We start from the raw sequence: 19,658 nt of genomic DNA, 5'->3' as shown, positions 1-19,658 counted from the left end.
GAGTCCATGTGGTGTTTGAACGCTAACAATTAGTAGCCTGTAAAATACGTTTACACTTTCCTTTTTCCATTTGCATTGTCAATAGCATCAGAGATTTGGGAAACTGAGTGTGCACAAGAAACTGTAGTTAAATACAGCAGGTTTTCACAATGGGAGACTGAGAGTAGAAATAAACCAGTTGACTGACTCCCAGCTCCAGAAGAATAAGGAAACGGGGGAGATGGGAGGGGGGAGGGGTATGTGAGGGGCAGCGCTGGGACTTTTCCCAGACTCTCCTCTGGCCTCTTCTTCCCTCTCCCCACCACCTACTTCCCCATGCTCCTTTCCCCTCCCTATTCTCCCTGAGGGCCCATCGAGACAGGAAGGAGGTGAGGGCACGTGATCGTTCATGTGAGAGCTGATTTCATCACTTCCTATCTCAGGATGAGTTCTGAAAGGCTCTTCGGAGCTCCAGTATAATCCACACCCCGCAAGCCATGTCTCAGGCCACACCCGCCTTCCTCTTCACTTAATGGAGATTAAGAAATCCCAACTAAATCAGCTCTATCCAGTGCTTTCCTTCTTGTATTAAATGAAGCCATCTTGGCCTTTTTGCGCTGAAGTAGGAAAATGCCCCCTTGGCAAAGAAAGTTTGATAACTTCAGAGCAGAGAGACTTTGCCTAATTCCCTTCCAGCCCTTGCCTCATGTGAGAGAAGAAAAATGAACTTGAAAAGAGGAGGGGGTGAAATCTGTGGGAATTCCCTTCAGCAAAGGCAGAAATGGAATCGTAGACTTGTCAAACGGAGAGGAAAAAGAAGTGGAAAATTCACAGTTGCAATATGGAAGTCAGATAAGTCATGTTGTAATTCAGGCCAGGGAATCAAAGCATTTCTTGGTCTCTGGAGGCAACATCCCTGACGTATAAAAAGTACCAAAAACAAAATGGACAATTAGGTGTGAGTAAAACTGTAATAAAAACGGGAGAATCAAAGTTGTTGTTATAATCATGGCAGCAAGTAACATTTCTTTAACTCTTTCTAGATAATAAAACACTTCTGGTTCCATCATTAAATTTGAGCCCAACAAGCTTGAAAGCATTTATGTTGTTATTTAATACATTTTACAGATGAGGATACATTTTAATACATTTTACCTTGGACTTGCCCAAGGTTACAGACAAGTGGGTAGAATTGCTGGGCTCCATCCTGGTTCCTCTGACTGTAAATAACTGCTCTTTCCTCTGCACCCCACTGTCATTCCGTGAGCCGAGTTGCCCCTGTGATGATTTTGCACCTGACACTATGCTGATATGCATTTTCCCCTTTTAAGGATTTTGATTATCAGAATTAATAATATATTTAGCATTTTTTCCCCCCAAAATCTCTATTACCAAGATGTAGATTTTTCTATCACAAAGTGATCATGCTCAAGATACAGTTTGCCCCCTAGTGTTAAAGTTTAAGCCACATTTAAGTTGGAAATTGGGAAAGCAAGGCAGGTAGGATACCTCAGTCTACCATCATGTGATTCTCAGCCAGTTTAGTACAAAGGCCTTTGACATCAGAGCTTCTGGGTCTGCCCTCATTACGGTATCTACTGATCAAGAAAACAGCATATAGACTGGGGATCCCTTGTCATACTCTAAGTTGGAACCCACCAGTCTGTTGGTGGTAAATGGGGTCTGAAGTGTCTGGAGGGGGCTGTTGTGGGGAAGTTTCTGGAGTACTTGCCCATGAGTGGGTCTCCTCATTCTGTCTCTTTGTAAAGAATCTAAAAGATAAGTTAGGATCTCATTGTCCAGCTCAAGGCTCCCCTCCATACCTCCCCCACCCACAAATAATATCATAATGAAGCAACTACATTATTTTCAAAACCTTTATTGGTATTAACCCCTAATTAACAGTGTCATCACATTTAATCTAGCTAAGCTGGAGGGAGAATCACATCGAAACGCCGGATCGGGTTCAGTGGCACGTGGAACCTCAGGTGACAGACTTGGTTTGCGTTTCATCCGGGAGGCTGGGTCTCCTCTCCACCTCATATTTGATCTCCCCTCTTTACACGGGAATTCTCATACGTGACTCTAGGGAGGCCCCACGTGGTCGGCTCTTCTTTCAACCACAAGACCCTCCTCCAGGGGAAGCGGCCAGCACTGCAGAGACAGTTAATTCCACAAAATCGTCTGAGCCGGGTCCGCCCTGCTGAGGGGTCACACGGCCATCAGGACACGGTGGTCCCTCGCTGTGTGTCATTGAGGAGCCACTGCTTGGAAGCCATTTCCAATGTAAACCGTCTTACAGACACGGTGGTTCTCTCTTTCTACACAATATGAGAAGTATCAGTGTCATTTTGTGAAGGGAGCTATTGATGATGTTAATGGTGGAGAAAGCATTGAGCTGAGAGTTGGAAAACCTGCTCCAGCCTGGGGAGAATCATCCCTTTGGCCCCGGGGTCCTCCTCTGTGAGAGCGGGTCACCAGTCAGCTTTCCTGTTGCCTCGGCTCTGATGTTCTACGACTAAGAAAATCTCCTCCTACTTAGAATATCTGTGTCAATTATCACCCAAAAGTTAAAATGAATGCTTCTGAGTATATTCAGAGGATGCTGATATAAGATTTTGACATTGCTCTAAACAAAGGAATATGAATGCATCATACAAATGTAGTACCCAGGTGACAGGCACGTAAATCCTCTATTATCTTTTCTGAATAATGAATTTTATGTCTGAGACTTAAACTTCAGCCATGAAAACTTACAAGATGGACAAATGAAAGTAGAGTTACTGTCAGCATTGAAGAACTGATCATACGCAGCTTCCTTCTGAAAAAGTTGGAAGAATAGGAAGCTGTCATTTTAAAATAGCGTAAAGGGCTTCCCTGGTGGCGCAGTGGTTAAGAATCTGCCTGCCAGTGCAGGGGACACGGGTTCGAGCCCTGGTCCTGGAAGATCCCACATGCCGTGGAGCAACTAAGCCCGTGTGCCACAACTACTGAACCTGTGCTCTAGAGCCCACGAGCCACAACTACTGAGCCTGCAGGCCACAACTACTGAGGCTGTGCTCTAGAGTTCTTGAGCCACAACTAGTGAGCCAGCATGCCACAACTACTGAGCCTGCAAGCCACAACTACTGAAGCCCGCACACCTAGAGCCTGTGCCCCACAACAAGAGAAGCCACCACAACGAGAAGCCTGCGCACTGCAAGGAAGAGAAGCCCCAGCTCGCTGCAACTAGAGAAAGCCCGCGCGCAGCAACGAAGACACAATGCAGCCAAAAATTAATTAATTAATTAAAAAATAAAATAGCGTAAAACAGGAACACTTTTTTTTCTGTTAGGTGGTAGGGGTGTCTGGCATATTTAAGCAGAAGAACCACAACTGGTAGTTTAACATAGCAGAAAAGGCAGAAGAAGTTATTCTTGCTTTAATTTTGACTGGAAACCTTTCTAGCACCAATAGGAAGCTTTCAGCTCATGTCCAGGGGGAGGTGGTGGGACTTCTGGTCTACGTGCCAGCTCTGCCTCTTATCTGGGAATGATTTTATCCAGGCGCGGCAATTTGTGGTCAGCATGCCTATAAGTCACAAAATAATTTCCTCTTCAGATACTCATCTTGGAAGCCTGCAAGGCTAGAATCAAATCAAAGTAGTTTAGGAGCGGGCAGGGCTCATTACCAGCTGCTTATTTTTAAACGTGGACGTGAACGCACTGGAGGGGGGCTGCAGAGTCAATTCAGTTGCTCTTTGTCTTAAGCACGTCGCTCGCACTCCCCGTGCTCCCCTCACCCCCTCGGTACCCCCCCTTTTCACCACAGCGTGTGCTGCGCTCAGCCAGGCGTGCGCCAGGGCTGGGGTGAGCAAGGCGCATCCCAGTGTCAGGGAGCTGATGGCTTGCTGCAGGAGGAGGGCAAGTAGCGGGTCGGCGGCGGGCAGCACGCTGGGGCCGTGGCCGGGGCTGAGCGGGCCGCGCTGCGGGCTGCCTTCAGGGCCCGAGGAGCAGCGTGGAACCCAAGCGGGGCGGGAACGGCAGGAGGGGAGGCCTCCTGGGCGGTGAGCCTGGCAGACAGCGTTAGGCCTGCGAGGCTGGGCAGGGGCGGATGTGGGGAGGCGGCTCTGGCTGAGGGAACGTGGTGCGTAAGGGCACAGGAGAGGGGTAACGGGGTGGCAGCAGGGACCCTGAGAGCTAGACACGGACGTTAAGGAAAGCCAGAAGCATTGCCAACCCCTGGGTTCCGCGGGAGGAGCAGTTAAGTGATTTGTAGGTAACCGAAGAGATGTACGTATTGGAGAAAAGGGAAAAGTGATTATGCTCAGCAGATGGTCTCTCGGGAGTTTTACTTTACCTTTGAGGAATCCGTGGGTGCTGTTTGCATTTACTGTCACGTGCCCTTGGGCCTCCCCACTGGCCTCTGACCTCCCCCCCCACCCCCGGCCCCTCGACCTCCCGACCCCGGGCTCGCTGTAGAAACCACAGGTGCTCTGCTCCGAAGGTACTCTGCTGCTGCTGACTTTGGTTTGGTCTGCTGTGTTCTGTAAACCTGAGACCCCGAAAGGTGGAAGGAGGGGGCAGGGGCGTGTCTGCGCTCCATCCAAGCTCGTCTTTAAAGGGAACTCCGTGACGTGGGCAGGAACCGTCCTGGAGCTTTTCCATCAGAGTTAGATTTCTCAGCACCCCGGCCTCCTCCCCACCCCCGTGCCCCCAAACCAAAGAGCACTTTGGCCCGGGAGCCCGAAACCTGAAGAGGCTGAGTCCGGGGAGGACCGACCCTCCCACCCGGAGGCTGCCCCGCGTTGCCCAGGAGGCGGGTGTGGGAGCCCAGCCGCGAACGCGGGCGGGTTGCTCCTCGTCCTCGGCGTGACGGGGGCCCGTGAACGTCTAAGCAGGAAGGCGATGCGCCGAGCTCCCCACGCCCTGCGTTGCCCCGGGCACAGCCGTGCCGCGGAGGGAGCGGGGCTGGAGCCCGGGGTCCCGGGAGGCGGGTGGGCCGAACGGAGCCCCGCCCATCCCAGGTGTGCAGAAGGGAAAGCGAGGTGTCTGGATGGGCGGCCGAGCGCCTGGCCCCGTGGACGCCGGGATTGGGGGGCGCGGGGGTCGGTTTTGCTGTGGGGATTGAAGTGTGGGACACCCAGCTGGACATGTCCCGGGGGGCCAGGGACTTCACTGTGGGGCCTGGGTTTGGAATCGGGGCGCGAGCTGAGAGGCCCCAACTCCTTCCCCGCTGTCACTCTTGACCCAAGTCGAACACTCACAGGATGAATGACCTTGTAGCTGCCTAACTAGCCTTGGGCTTCAGCTCTGCTTCTTCCAGAGCCCGTCTGTCACACAGCAGCCAGAGTGCTGCTCTAAGACCTCTTTTTTTTTTTTTTTAATTTTATTTATTTAGTTTTGGCTGTGTTGGGTCTTCATTGCTGTGTGCAGGCTTTCTCTAGTTGCGGCGAGCGGGGGCTACTCTTCATTGCGGTGCACGGGCTTCTCACTGCGGTGGCTTCTCTTGTTGTGGAGCACGGGCTCTAGGCACGCAGCTTCAGTAGTTGTGGTTCGTGGGCTCTAGAGCACAGGCTCAGTAGTTGTGGCACGCGGGCTTCAGTGGTTGTGGCTCGCGGGCTTCAGTAGTTGTGGCTCGCGGGCTTCAGTAGTTGTGGCTCACGGGCTTTAGAGCACAGGCTCAGTAGTTGTGGCACGTGGGCTTCAGTAGTTGTGGCTCACGGGCTTCAGTAGTTGTGGCTCACGGGCTCTAGAGCACAGTCTCAGGAGCTGTGGCACGCGGGCTTCAGGAGTAGTGGCACGCGGGCTCTAGAGCTCAGACTCAGTAGTTGTGGCGCACAGGCTTCAGTAGTTGTGGCTCACAGGCTTCAGTAGTTGTAGCTCGTGGGCTCTAGAGCGCAGGCTCAGTAGTTGTGGTGCGTGGGCTCAGTAGTTGTGGCGCACGGGCTTAGTTGTTCCACGGCATGTGGGATCTTCCCAGACCAGGGCTCGAACCCGTGTCCCCTGCATTGGCAGGCAGATTCTTAACCACTGTGTCACCAGGGAAGCCCCTAAGACATAAGTCTTAACTCTCTCTAATCCAGTCTGATATGTCAAACTTCCGTATTTCCTTGCTGTAATTTGTGTTTATTTAATATAGATGAGGTCATGCATCTTTTCCTATATTCCTTCTTTGTTTGCAGTTTATTTTTCTGGGAACTGTTTCTTTAAGCTTTTTACCCATTTTTTGTTATTAGTTCATCATTATCCATCCTTTCTAATTATTCTTTTCATTACACGTTAGGTTTGTACCGTATGTGCTGTTTTGTACATATTGAACTGAATGTTACAGTTTTTCATTTTATTGAAAACTCTCCATAAACATGTATGTACCTATTACAATATAATATTCTATTCCTGTGACTGTATCGTGATTTCCTTACCATTCCCTGGTAGATGAACATTTGGAGAATCTCTACTTTTTCACTAATGTAAGTAACAATACAAAACATTACTGTGGACAAAACTTTACTTTCTGCATGTATGTCCTTAGGCCCCAGTAGCCAGATAAGAGATCAGAGTAGGAGTGTTTCTGAGTCACTTGACAGTCACAGCTTGTTTTCAGCGAGCAGAATTGCATGTTTGTGCCCAGTGACTTGTTCCTCAGCTGCAGGTGTGTGGGGCGTACCCAGTCAGGCCACATTCCTCCTCAGAGGCAGCTCTGATCTGGCCATCACAGATCCTCTCTCCTGCAGAAGACTGGACAGAAGTGCCAATGGCTTTTCTCTTGTTTCTCCATCCCTGGCATAAGTTGAGAACATTCTGCTTCCTTCTTCTCCTTCCAGGGTGATAAGCATGGTTCGTTAGCTGCAGATCAGGGGTGGGTCATCTAAATATTTATTTATTTGGCTGCACCAGGTCTTTGTTGCGGCACGCAGATCTTTAGTTGCAGCATGCGAACTCTTAGTTGCAGCATGCATGCGGGATCTAGTTCCCTGACCAGGGATCATACCCAGGACCCCCTTCATTGGGAGCACTTAGCCTTAGCCACTGGACCACCAGGGATATCCAGGGGTAGGTCAACTAGATGACAGTAGTAGCAGTGAAATTGATGCAGAAGAGGGGAGAGTAAGCAAAGGAGATTTCTAATCTTAGTGTAGGTTCTTGACTGCCCTGTCCTGGGGGTACAGAGTGCGGAGTCCCTTCCCTGACTGGCGGTGGGTGATCCCCGACGGGGCATCCCTTTACAACCTCAGGCAGCCGGTATCAGGGAGCCCCGCCAGCGGATGCAGAGTCTGGGTCCAGCTTCTCCTAAGGGTGGCGGCAGCCACTCAGCAGCGGGGAAGCAGTGTGCCTGAGGCTGCGTTCGGGCGCCTCTGGGCAGCCTCCCACCTCCAGCCCCTCGGCTCTAAGAGAGCAGCCCTTCTGTCAGTTCACCATGATGAACCAGGTCTGGATGTGGGTCTTCTCGCTATGAATAGTAGTGGTACTAATATTAGTCATAGTGATCATTCATCTCCATCATGCACTGAGCAGCCTTGCATTCTCCTTTTCAGTCTCATCTGGACTCTACCAGGTTGATGCTATTCTTATCGCCACTTTGCAGAGTGGAAAACTTGAGATTTTGAGAAGAAACCTGCCCCCGTTTTGTATATAAAATCCAAGATGACCCATTGTAAGTCTCTGATCCACAGTCACAACTGTCCAACTGTCTTCTGAGGCATCATTGGTCTACTTCCTTCTAATCCCTAATTGTGTGTTCACGTCAAGACCGGGTTCATTTGAGGGTAGACTGAGGAGCGGCCCGGGGCGGAAGTGATGCGGGAGGAGCCTTGACCGCTGCCTAGTGTGGTTTGGTCCCCCAGGTGTGCATGGGCGTCCCCATCCAGGGTGCCACCACAAGCTGCCGAAGCGTTTCCTTGGTCGTCAGCACACTGCGCAGGGGTGGGTGATGGGCATTGCCCGCTCTCCCTGTGGCCAACAGCCTTTACCACCTCTGCTCCTGCTTCCCTACAGCTGGAAGCTCCCAGTTTTATTTTTCAATTGTGATAGAATACACGTAACATACATTTCATCCATTTTTAAGTGCCCAGTTCGGTGGCATGAAGTACATTCATGTTGTTGTGCGGTCATCACCACCAGCATCTCCAGAACCCTTTTCATCTTGCAGAACTGACACTGTGTACCCATTAACTCCCCATCCTCCCTCCCACCAGCCCTTGGCAACCACCATTCTACTGTCTGTCTCTGTGAATCTGATACTCTAAGTACCTCGTATGAGTGGAATCATACAGTATTTGCCCTTTTGCGACTGGCTTATTTCTCTTAGCATATTGTCCTTAAAGTTCATCGATGTTGTAGCCTGTGTTAGAATTCCATTCCCTTTTATGGCTGAATAATATGCCATTGCTCGCATAGACCAAACATTTTGGTTTTTTTATTCATCCATTGATGGATACTTAAGTTGTTTCCACTTTCTGCTTTTGTGAATAATGCTCCTATGAACAGGGGTGTACAAATATCAGTTAGATATTGTACAAGTGTCTACTTTCAGTTGTTTGGGGTATATACCCAGTGGTGGAATTGATGGGTCACATGGTAATCCGATGTTGAATTTTTTGAGGGACACTCATTCTGGTTTCCACAGTGGCTGCACCATTTTACATTCCCACCAGCAGTGCACAAGGGTGCTACTTTCTCCACTTCCTCAACAACACTGTTTATTTTCTGGTTTTTTGTTTTTTTGTTTTGTTTGTTTCTTTGTTTCTATAATAGCCATCCTAATGGATGTGAACTGGTCCAATAAGTTTTTGCAAGAGAAAGTCTATGAGAATTAGTTGACAAATGGTTCTTCCTTTGCTGCTAATGAAGGTAAATCTCTTTCATGGAAACTTGCTGGTTTAAATATGGTTATTCAGTGCAGTTTTCTATGTGGAACTCATGCCTCCCTGAGACTCTATGGGGCCTTGCATGCTTTTGGATTGATTGAATTTTGATCCGTCACAAAAACTTCACCAGCCCTAAGTTTGTACATGTCAAGCTCTGCCCTCATCTTTCAGCTATGAAGGTATTACAGACTGCAGACTTTAACATGGCCACTTTTTAAATGATCTAGTTATTATTTCTCCTTTCTCTCCTTTTTCCTGATGTCAGCTTGCAAACATTCTACTGTTTGTAGCTCTTTTTAAAGGAAGAAGCTAGTATAGGATTCAAATCCAAGTCTATCTAGGAAAAATTTTTACTTCTCCGAGACTCAGCTTTCTCATCTTTACTATGAATATTGGCTACTTTCATAGGCTTGTTTTAGGGATTATAAATGCCTGGCAAGATGCCTGGGCAGGGTAAGCAGCCAGTATGTGGCAGCTGTCACCATCCTCATCATCATCATTACCATCACCCTTATCATCACCACCATCACCACCATCATCAGTACCATCATCATCATCATCAGTACCACCATCATCAGTATCACCACAATCATCACCACCATCACCACCATCATCAGTACCATCATCATCATCATCAGTACCACCATCACCACCATCATCAGTATCACCACAATCATCACCACCATCACCACCATCATCAGTATCACCCACAATTATCACCACCATCACCACCATCATCAGTATCACCATCATCACCACCATCATCATCATCAAAGCAATAAACTCCACTATTTCTTAGAAGTTTTGCTTGGAAAAGAGGAATAAAGAAGAATATTTTAATAACCCAATAAAGCTAAAACATACGAGGAAATTTGACCTCCAAACATAGCAAGGAATGAGCTCTATGCCATCCCTTCCTCTATCCAAATTATGGATTAAAGAGTGTAGGGATCCAGTATGGAGGATCAATGAATATTAATAGATAGAAAAGTACATCTATAGAAACTACCACGTACTACAAAACAAATGCTATCATATTTGGAGTACCGAGGAGGTGTGTTCTCACTTTAAACTCCCTGGTTTTATTTACATTTTATTTTTGTGTTGTAATTAAATGGTCTTTTTAGGTCAGTTTGGGATTGACCCCAGGGGTGATAGAGAGGACCCTTCAGAGAGGCTTGAGACCCCATCAGAGAGACTGTAGGTTTAACCCATTTGTTTGGTTCCAACTTATTAATTTTAGCATTATTATTATTTTGTAAGCTTCCTAAGGCTTTTGAAAGTAATTAATTATTTGAATTCTACTTTCCCCAAGTGTAGGAAGGAAATATGTATCTAAAGAGTGAGGCAAGCAATGCCTAATGGAACAGGTATAGCCACAGGAAACCCAAAATTTAGTCTTTCCTGCTTTCTGGCAGGTTTCTTGTGCAGTCTCTCTCACTGCTTGTCTAAGTGACAAATGTTTTCCAACCGGCCAATTCTAAGACAGATTGGGTTTTCGGTTCCAGTTTCTCATTCAGGCTGGAATTTCCTGGGGCAGATTTTAGCTTTGCTTGAGAGATCACATCGAGTCCCTCAATTAGGTTCCTTTATTCCTTTATTCCCTCCCTCGTCTGACTCACATGTGGGTTCTTCTCATTAAAATTTTAAAAATCACTCACTAAGCAAGATAGCCTGTTACTTGCCCGTTTCTCAGAACAGCGGAAGGAATTCGGGTGAACACAGAACCCTAAAGCAAGACTCACACGGCGAGGTCATCCGTGCAAACACTCCATTGTGTGTCCAGAGCTTCCTTCATGGTCCTTGGTGACACCTGCGCGGGCCGTGCACTGATCGCATGCGTGGGAACAGGCTTGTGGCTCAGAGCCTCAGCCCTGGACGGAGGGAGCCTGCTGGATGGCTCAGAGCCTCAGCCCCGGACGGAGGGACCCTGCTGGAGGCTGGGGCAGGTTGGGTGGGATGCCGGGCTCACAGCATTGATTGGGTTTCTGGGAAAAACAGAAAAAGATGCGTGACCTCTGTGGCCATTGCTAGCAGGGAAGGTCACTTGCAAGGAGGGTTATTTGAGTCTGCCTTGGTCTGTAAAACTTGATTGAGATTTCTTCTCCAGCATTGTATTCCACATAAAGTAAGTCTGTCTTGTATATACCCAGCGGGCATTGGTGTTAGGTATTTCCTGCCCCAAGCATCGCCATCCTGCGAGCCCCAGATGGTCCCTGGCAACTCCCTTCTCAGTAAATGTATTTGAGGACCAGAGAGGAGGGTCCTGGGTTGCCTTCCTCAGGGCAGTGCAGGCAGGGGTGCGTGTAGATGTCTGCGGAGGCCGCTCCCAGGGTCTCCTCCTCATCTGGGGAACGGGGACACAGACTTTCTACTTAAACGTGGATATTGGAGAGGGAATATAAAGGAGTATGCTCACCTCAGGTGCTTCTGGAAACTTTGTTCTGATCTAACGTTTCTGACCTCATACCCCAGGAAACATTCATCTGCAAAGCATTTTGCGTTCTGTCGCCACCCTGCCCATCATAAGTGTGTGCATAGGTCAGTGTGCATGTCGGGGGGTTGGGTAGAAAATGATAGGCAGAGGAAGCAGAAGGATAATGCTTTATGAAATGTTGGGTTCTGAATACGTCCCAGAAGTTTGTATGTATCTGCGTGGTGTGTATGCCTGTGGGTGGGTGTAAAATCACGTGTGTGGATACTGACGTACTGAAAAATAGACACACACTGGCAACACTGCCATAGAGAGGGAGTGTCCGTGGTGGTCCTCCGAGATGCCCCACCAGCTGGGGGTCTCAGATGCCGGGGACGGACGCCGTGCACCCACCAACCGGTGAGGCTGGGCCTCTTCCCCTCGGAGGCGGCAGTGCCTGTGGGCCCCTGAGGGTGCGTCTGTGGGGGGGTTGGCGCGTCGCCTTCACACCAGCAGTGGGAGAGGCAGGATCCCCAGTATTTGGGGTCAGAGTGTCCTCTGTGGTCACACGTGTGTTTCCAGCCCTTCAGGTCCCTGTCTGGGAAGCTGATTGGCGGGCACCCGATGGTCACGCCTTTCCTTCTCACAGCACAGTTGAAAGGCCTCCCTGGAGGATGGCCATGGGGCTGGGGGGCGGCTTATTTCGCACCTGACAAGATGAGATTGGCCTCTCACTCAGAAAGCATCATTTTTTTTAAAAAAACTTATTTATTTATTTTTGGCTGTGTTGGGTCTTCGTTGCTGCGCCCAGGCTTTCTCTAGTTGCGGTGAGCGGGGGCTACTCTTCATTGCGGTGCGCGGGCTTCTCATTGCAGTGGCTTCTCTTGTTGTGGAGCACGGGCTCTAGGCACGCGGGCTTCAGTAGTTGTGGCACGTGGGATCAGTAGCTGTGGCTCGGGGGCTCTAGAGCGCAGGCTCAGTAGTTGCGGCACACGGGTTTAGTTGCTCTGCGGCATGTGGCATCTTCCCGGACCAGGGCTCGAACCCGTGTCCCCTGCCTTGGCAGGCAGATTCTCAACCACTGCGCCACCAGGGAAGCCCAGGATGCATCATTTTTAATATCTCCTCTGTGCCTAGAACTTTCACTGGGTACTAGATGCCTGGGATTTCACCAGAAGCCGCTGTGTTACTGGCTCAGGTTGGGATCCCAGTGGGTCACTCGCTTGCCTAGTAGTTCCTCTCTGTCCTCCCAGGGCAGCAGTGCATGCGTGTACACGCACACATGCACACACACACACACACACATAGAAACATCAAACAGAGAACATGTCACCGTATGTTTCCACTGAAGGTACAAAAAGAGGAACTAGGAAATGTACACCCGCCACGCTATTTGGGCTGAAGAGCTCAAGAAATGACAAGCACATGTAACCCTGAATCAGGTAGCTTTAATCCAGGAGTACAGACACATTACTAAAGTTATCTCCTTGTATGATTTTTCTCGTTTTAGGTAATAGGGGTGCTTTTTTACTTCAAATGCCCAGTAGCTTCACACACAGACTCTTTAATACAGAGTTGGAAATTAGCACATGGAGATGAGACATTTTTGGTTCTTCTTTAGTGCTGGCAGGTGGTTTAGAAAGTCAAGGTTTTCTCATGTTTGTGCATCACTGAGCCTGATGCTGGCGTGATGCTGGCATGGCCCAAGAGGTAGAGAATCCCCTCAGATGATTTAAAGATGAAAGATTAAATCAGTTTCCTAAGCCCTCTAAGTAGTGGCCCGGCCCCAGAACCATGATGTGGAGGAAGAGGTTCCGGATTCCCTGCCTCTGAGCTGTAAGGCTGGAGTCCTTCTCCCTTAGTTACAAGAAAAACAGAGGCTCAGGACGCACATTCTGAGCTGCTGATGTACTAGGACTAGCCCGCACCCCCGTTATCTGGCCCGCCACCACCCCAGCTTCAGCATGACACCCCCATCTCCCCGCCTGGGCTTTTCCCTTCTGGCTCTGCCCATCTTGCTCCTTCTTTTTCTTCAGCTGAGTTGTTGGGGAATTCCTTTCCCCAGCATTAGGAGGACAACAGTCCATCTACTCGTGATGTTGAGACCGAGATTTCATTCCAATCCGTCTAGAACTTTAAATCCTAAAAGAGCTGAAGTTGAAAAGCATTGGATCTAACGCAGTTCTTCTCCAAGTTCGGTGTGCACACAGGTCACCCAGAGAGCTTGTTAGAATCCGGGTGCTGATCGAATAAATCAGGGTCAGAATCAAGCTCCCAGAAGGTGGTAAGGGACAAGGGCCATTCTCCACCCAGACTGCAGGTCACAACCACCTAGGGAGGCCTCACTCCTAGAGATGCAGGTTTAGGTGGTCTAGGATGAGACCCGGGTTAAGATAAGATGCCCGGTACACAGCCAGAGTTAAGAAATACTGGTGTAAGGGTGTAAACTTCATTTAACGGCTAAATGCACAGAAGGGAAATTGAAGTCACTTCCAAACCATTGCCCTAACCTGTGGTGTGACCCTAGGAAAGTAATTTCCTTTCAGCCCCATCAAATTTCCAAAGGGAAAGACATTTATTGATTTTTTTGCAATATATAGGGTTATTTGAATGAAAGAATATTTTCCTGCTTAATTTTAGCCTGGTTATTTTCATTCTGACAGAGCCTTAACCTCATTCAAGCCAAGAATAGATCATCATCCATCTTATTTCTCTCTTTTGAGTCATAGGGCAAAATGGGCTTTATACCTTCTTTGCTCAGTTTAGCTTCTTCTAGACCAAGAATTCAAAATGGGGCAAGTTGCCCCCAAGGGAGTGAAAATTGGTTCTTGGCAGATGGGAAAATCTTAGGTGTTACGATAGTTTGTGGCCCTCCAGAGCTCAGACCTACCTGACAAAATCTTAACTTCTTTGTATTTAATTTTAAATTTTTAATTTAATTAAAAATTTCTCCTTAGGAGATGATAATGGAAAAAAGTTGAGAAACCCTGCTCTAGACAAAGACAACCCAAACCAAGCTTGTATGTCCTTCCTGAGATGGGTATCCTGAGCTCTGCCTGGGGAAGGTTTGTGGTAGCTTTTCTGAGAGGTGAAATTTGGGCTTAACAACAATGAATTCCAGGAGGAAACTTCAAAAGCATTTTTCTCTCTTCTCAGTTAAATAGTATTCTCTTGATGAAAAATTTGAGTTCCAGAAGCATCTAGTTATGAGCTCTCTTGCTGATGGAACATTCTGGAATGTGATCTGGTGGTCAGACACTCCTGGGTGTCAATCCTGGCTCTCTCCTTCCCTCCTGGCTTTCAGCAGGTTCTTGTACCTCTTTAAGCTTCATTTGCATGTGTACAATGGAAATAAAACTTACCGGGTAGATTTGTTATTCAGATGAAATGTGAATTGGGTGTAATGGATGTAAAATAGTATCTGGTACATAAAAAGTGCTCCATTAGTGGTGGGAGAAGTAGTGGTTATTAATGTCTAACTATCCATCTATATATCTACCTACCTACCTATCAATCAGCCACCTACCTACCTATCAATCACCCACCTACCTATTACCATCATCATCTAACTAAAATATCTGTGGGCACAAAGCAATCTCCTGAATCAGACTGTGTCCTCACCAAACCTGAGCGACTCCACATAACTCCTTCACAGATCAGCCTTTCTGAGCTAATGGGATTAACGGATATACACTACTATATATAAAGTAGATAAACAACAAGGACCGACTGTAGAGCACAGGGAGCTATACTCAGTACCTTGTAATAACCTGTGATGGAAAAGAACCTGAAAAAGAATACATATATACCTATGTATAACTGAATCACTTTGCTCTGCACCTGAAACATTGTAAGTCAACTATAATTTAGTTAAAAAGAAAGTAGGAGGCGAGCGCCCGCCTCTCCCCGGGTCCCCGAGGATGGCTGAGCCTGGGTGGGGGCTGCATTTATGCAACAGCTCTTTCTGCAGTGCTGACAATGGTTAGACTAAGTGGCCTGGAGGAGCAAGGACATATTCGTGCAAGGAAAGCTGATCCTAGATTCCATTAGCCAAAGTGGTCTCCGATTTCTTCCTGCTGTTGCGAAATAGAGAAATAGAGTTGGATTTACTTTAGCCAAAGTAAATACAACAACCAAAAAAAAAAAAAAAAAAAAGATTAAGGTTTTAAAAAGAAAGAAAGAAACCAAGAAAGAAAAATACATATAGACCAGGAAATAATACTTTTTATATAAGAAGAGAATTGTAGTCTTTTTTGACCTCAAAACCAGCCCTATCTGAAAGCTTTTATTTTGCTCTCATATCTATTGTTTATTCCACTTGGCAAGCGCTGTTGTTTCGAAACTTGGTCTTGGTGAACGCTATTATTATTGTTTGGAATATGAGCCCCTTAAAGCACTCTGACGTGGAAAAGAAAGCCAAACTAAGCTGGGCTTGCTGCAAGTCTGTTATTATTTCAGAGACTCATGTTAAAAAATGCATTCGGGTTTGTGTAAATGCAGAACTCGGGTGAGTGTGATAAAAGCCTTACCCACAAGTTCCCAGGATTGATTGATTGATTGATTGATTCTTCGTTGCTGCGCCCAGGCTTTCTCTGGTTGTGACGAGCGGGGGCTACTCTTCGTTGCGGTGCGCGGGCTTCTCACTGCGGCGGCTTCTCTTGCTGCGGAGCACGGGCTCTAGGCGCGCGGGCTTCAGTAGTTGCGGCATGTGGACATGTTGGGATCGCGGCCAGCTTCGGCTCTTCCCGGTTCCTGGCCCAGTTTGTCTAGAATCATTGGAATGTTACATACGGGCTCAAGAACAGGAGTGTGCCCTAAGGGGTTTACATTCCTGCGATGCCCAGGTAAACAGGTGAGGAGCAGGGGGCCCTGGGACACACACACTGGAGGAGAAGGAGGGTCAGGGAAGGCCTCTCAGCGGGAGGGCCGTCTCCCCTGAGACCTGCGGGATGAACTGCCCCGCGACAGGGGCTGCAGGAGCCAGGATCCTGGAGGGAGGCAGTGGTGGGAGGTGGAGTATGATGGACCAGTCACCCAGGGCCTTGGAAGCAGCGCTAAGGGGTTCAGACGTGGTCTGGAGGCTAGTTTTATGCAGGGAGTGACCTGGGTGGACTTGCCCAAAGGATTAAAGTATTCCTGTCGAGGGATGCTGTGTGAGGCTGGACCCCGAGTCCACTCAGCAGGTGTCGCGTGGCCTGGGTCTTCTCCACTCTACCGGCCCAGCCTGCGCGCCACACACGTTATTCTTGGTCATAGTCAAGGTGTACATTATCAAACTGTCATTTCTACTAAAGAAGATGCTCAGACCTCTTCTATTCTTTCGGATTTATGATTTTATCTGCTCAAGACTCTTTGGGGGCGAGTCACAGGCGAGCCCCTGGTCTGCCAGGACTTTGGGACTGAGCTGGTGTATTCTCATTATTATATGGCAGATTTTCTGGCCACAGAAATAGCATCTGGCAAATTCCTGCAGCAGAGAGCAAACAACATAGCATCCTGGTAATATTAAAAGCCCAGCACATTTACCAAAGAACTTTCTTCGGCTCTGAGAAGAGGGGAGTGACATGGCTGAAGCTTCCAGTAGATACAAGTGAGAACAGAAAAGATGTAAGGTGCCTTCTCCCTGGTGGTGTTTGCTGTCTGGATGGCAGGACAGCAGTAAGCACCTTAAACAGCATCAAAATAATGGCAAAGCCATGGTCAGGAGGTGCAAATGGCTTTTGTACAAATTGACCATTGATGGTGGGTGTGGAGTGAAATTATCAAGAGGAGTTCAGGGAAGGCCCTCTGGCCAGAAGGAAGCCTAGTGATTGGCCGAGAGGGGAAGCAAGGCGTTCCAGGCGGAGGTCAGGAGAAGCATCCCCCTTAGAAAGGAGCTAAAAAGCTTTTGCTAAGCCACAGGGCCTGGCTGAAACGGCGGCGTTTGACTGAGCCAGGAGGTTGCTGTTGAGGATGGGGTGTGGGAGTACTCAGGTCCCCCACGCTGAGCCGCCTGGAATTCAAGGTAGAATCCGCAGAATACATTCATTCCTGTGTGACACAATCCTAATTAGTTTTCCCTGTAACTGCTCACCAGACACAGCTACTTGGTTCCTCCCTCCTTCCCTCCCTTCCTTCCTTCCTTCCTTCCTTCCTTCCTTCCTTCCTTCCTTCCTTCCTACCTGTCTTCCTTCCTTCTTGATTCTTATCTTTATAATTTGGTAATGTTTTCCTTAATAATCCTATTTTGATTCCTTAAAAACCCGATTTCCTAGTAAGCGATGAGTAGCAGTTTCACCTCCCCTGTTTTATCATTTTGTCCTTGCTTCTCTCCTGCTGTCAGCTTTCTGTCTGGGTGACTCTCTCTGCTCATCCTGGAGGGACTGTGCAGAGAGAGCTTAGAGCCCGGGTCCTGTGGGCAGTCGACTGACCCGACAGCAAGGATGCCGCTGACCAGGGACAGCCCGTTCTTGACACCCCAATAATGTATTTGTGTTAGCGCGGCACTTCCCTGGCTCTCTTTCCTCGTTTGAAAAACTGGGATGCAAACATCTGTGTATCTACAGGCAGGAATTTAGTAGGATCTGAAAAAAACTCTCCACGCATTTAAAAAAAGGCTGAGACATATAGCTATTTAAATAACCATGTTGAGAGTGATTACCATCATTGGAGGTTTGGGGGCAGCTATTTTAGAAAGGACTCAAAATGGCGATTGTAATTTACCCACTGTTTTAAAAATGTGAACGATCAGAATATCGTACATGAAAGGATTCCAGGAGCTCAGAAGTTTTCTGGTGTTCCTCCATACGTCCCTATAGGGGCCTAAATGGCACATCTAAAGGAGAGCCTTTTTCTGTTTGCAGATCGCAGAGGGAATGGCGTACATTGAGAGGAAGAACTACATCCACAGGGACCTACGAGCCGCTAACGTCCTGGTCTCCGAGTCCCTCATGTGCAAAATCGCAGATTTTGGCCTTGCTCGAGTGATTGAGGACAACGAGTACACAGCCAGGGAAGGTACGTTCCCGGAACCATCTTGAGGTGTTTGGTTGTTGTTTAGTTTTATTCTGTTTTTGCCTGTTTTTAACAAAGCAGTTACAATAGGCATCATTAGAAAAAGAATTCATTTGGTACAATATTCAAAATGTACCATAGTTGCTGTTTGCGGTTTATTCTAATAATTGTTTTGAAAAATTACTCTCTTGATTAGCTCTGCAAGATACTTTTATAAAATTTACAAATGCTGTCATTTGTATTTCGATTAAGCAAGGCAAAACAAAATGAGATTTGACAGGATCATGATTCTTTGTTCATATTACTTGTTAGAGCTTTTCACCAGAACAGTGAAGTATACTTTCCTTAACTATCGAGAAAATATTTGTAACAATAAGTCTATACTCTATATTCTGGCCTTTTAACTACAAATTAAAACATGGAAATTATCACACACACAGAAGTAAATATAACACTACAAAAATACACTCCTTTATTTTCCCACCTTCCATATTATATATGTAAACCAAAGAACGCACAGAGTAAATCTCCGAGTCCCTGGCCTGTCATTCTGGGGCCAGCCCTGTCTGGGGCTGCACTGACCTTTCCTGTTGGAGATTCTTCTGTGTTGCTTATGATCTGAAGATTCTGATGGTCTCACTCGTGAAAGTTGAGTGAGTTTTTTTGCAGTGCTTTCTCTCTTCTGAAAGAGCCAAGCACTTTCTTGACATTCCTAAGAATTATTAAACAAGGATTATTTTAACTACATGTGTGTTATTTCTGGAAGGTACTCACAGAATTTATAGAGGTGACAAACAGATTGAAAACATCGTTTTGATTTGTCTAGCATCTCCTGCATTCGTCATACTTACGGTAGTTCTCCTGCCTCAAGTTTGCATTCTTTTAGGTGGATTATAATTTATCCTTGGCCTTAATTATCTTCAGCAAAATGGCAGGTCAAGGAAAATAGTCCGAGGAAAAGTAGCTAAAAGGTAGCGAGCATTTGCAGTGTGGCGGCGGCTATTCTAAGTGCTTTCCATACATCATCTCATTTATCTTTACCATAACCCTATGTGGTAAGTAGTATTATTGTTTCCACCTTATAGATGAGAAAAAAGGAGAGGTTCAGAAGCTTCTGAGGCCCCATAGTAAGTGCTAGAGCCAGAACTCAAACCCAGGAGATGTGGCCTCAAAGTGCATGAGTCAGAATTTATTACATCGGTTTTGTAGAATTTGACAAGCCCAGAGTCTCACAGAAATAACTGTTCTCACGAGAAACAGGTGGCCTAATGCAGAGAGCTCGGGTTCTAGAAGGAAACAGTAGGTCAGGTCACCTCAGGGCAAAAGTAATGATATTTACCCTCACTGGTATTTCCTCTGTACCAAGCATGCAGACCCACCCACTTAACCCTGAGGGCAACCGGGGAGGTTCTGCTGTTTACTCAT

General features: G+C 47.5%; 2 protein-coding genes across 5 annotated transcripts in view; one reads left to right on the top strand and one right to left on the bottom strand.

Moving 5' to 3' along the window:
- LYN (LYN proto-oncogene, Src family tyrosine kinase) overlaps positions 1-19,658 on the top strand; it is a 111,304-nt gene that overhangs the window by 80,880 nt on the left and 10,766 nt on the right. For all 4 annotated transcript variants that reach the window (XM_082364748.1, XM_082364745.1, XM_082364746.1 and 1 more), the window contains exon 11: positions 18,083-18,236. In XM_082364748.1, the coding sequence (XP_082220874.1) occupies positions 18,083-18,236 (154 nt within the window). The remainder of the gene's footprint in view (positions 1-18,082; positions 18,237-19,658) is intronic.
- The window catches only part of LOC309615329 (uncharacterized protein), a 56,030-nt gene continuing 45,826 nt past the window's right edge, over positions 9,455-19,658 (bottom strand). Inside the window, exons 5-8 of the mRNA XM_082364807.1 lie at positions 18,816-18,945; positions 15,770-16,006; positions 10,736-10,815; positions 9,455-10,694 (exon numbers count right to left, since the gene is read on the bottom strand). Of these exons, the coding sequence (XP_082220933.1) occupies positions 15,933-16,006; positions 18,816-18,945 (204 nt within the window). The 3' untranslated portion in view covers positions 9,455-10,694; positions 10,736-10,815; positions 15,770-15,932. The remainder of the gene's footprint in view (positions 10,695-10,735; positions 10,816-15,769; positions 16,007-18,815; positions 18,946-19,658) is intronic.

The sequence above is a fragment of the Balaenoptera borealis genome (genome assembly GCF_965194805.1).
Source record: "Balaenoptera borealis genome assembly, chromosome: 17".
Lineage (NCBI taxonomy): Eukaryota > Metazoa > Chordata > Mammalia > Artiodactyla > Balaenopteridae > Balaenoptera > Balaenoptera borealis.
This window is presented reverse-complemented; position numbering and strand designations above follow the sequence as displayed.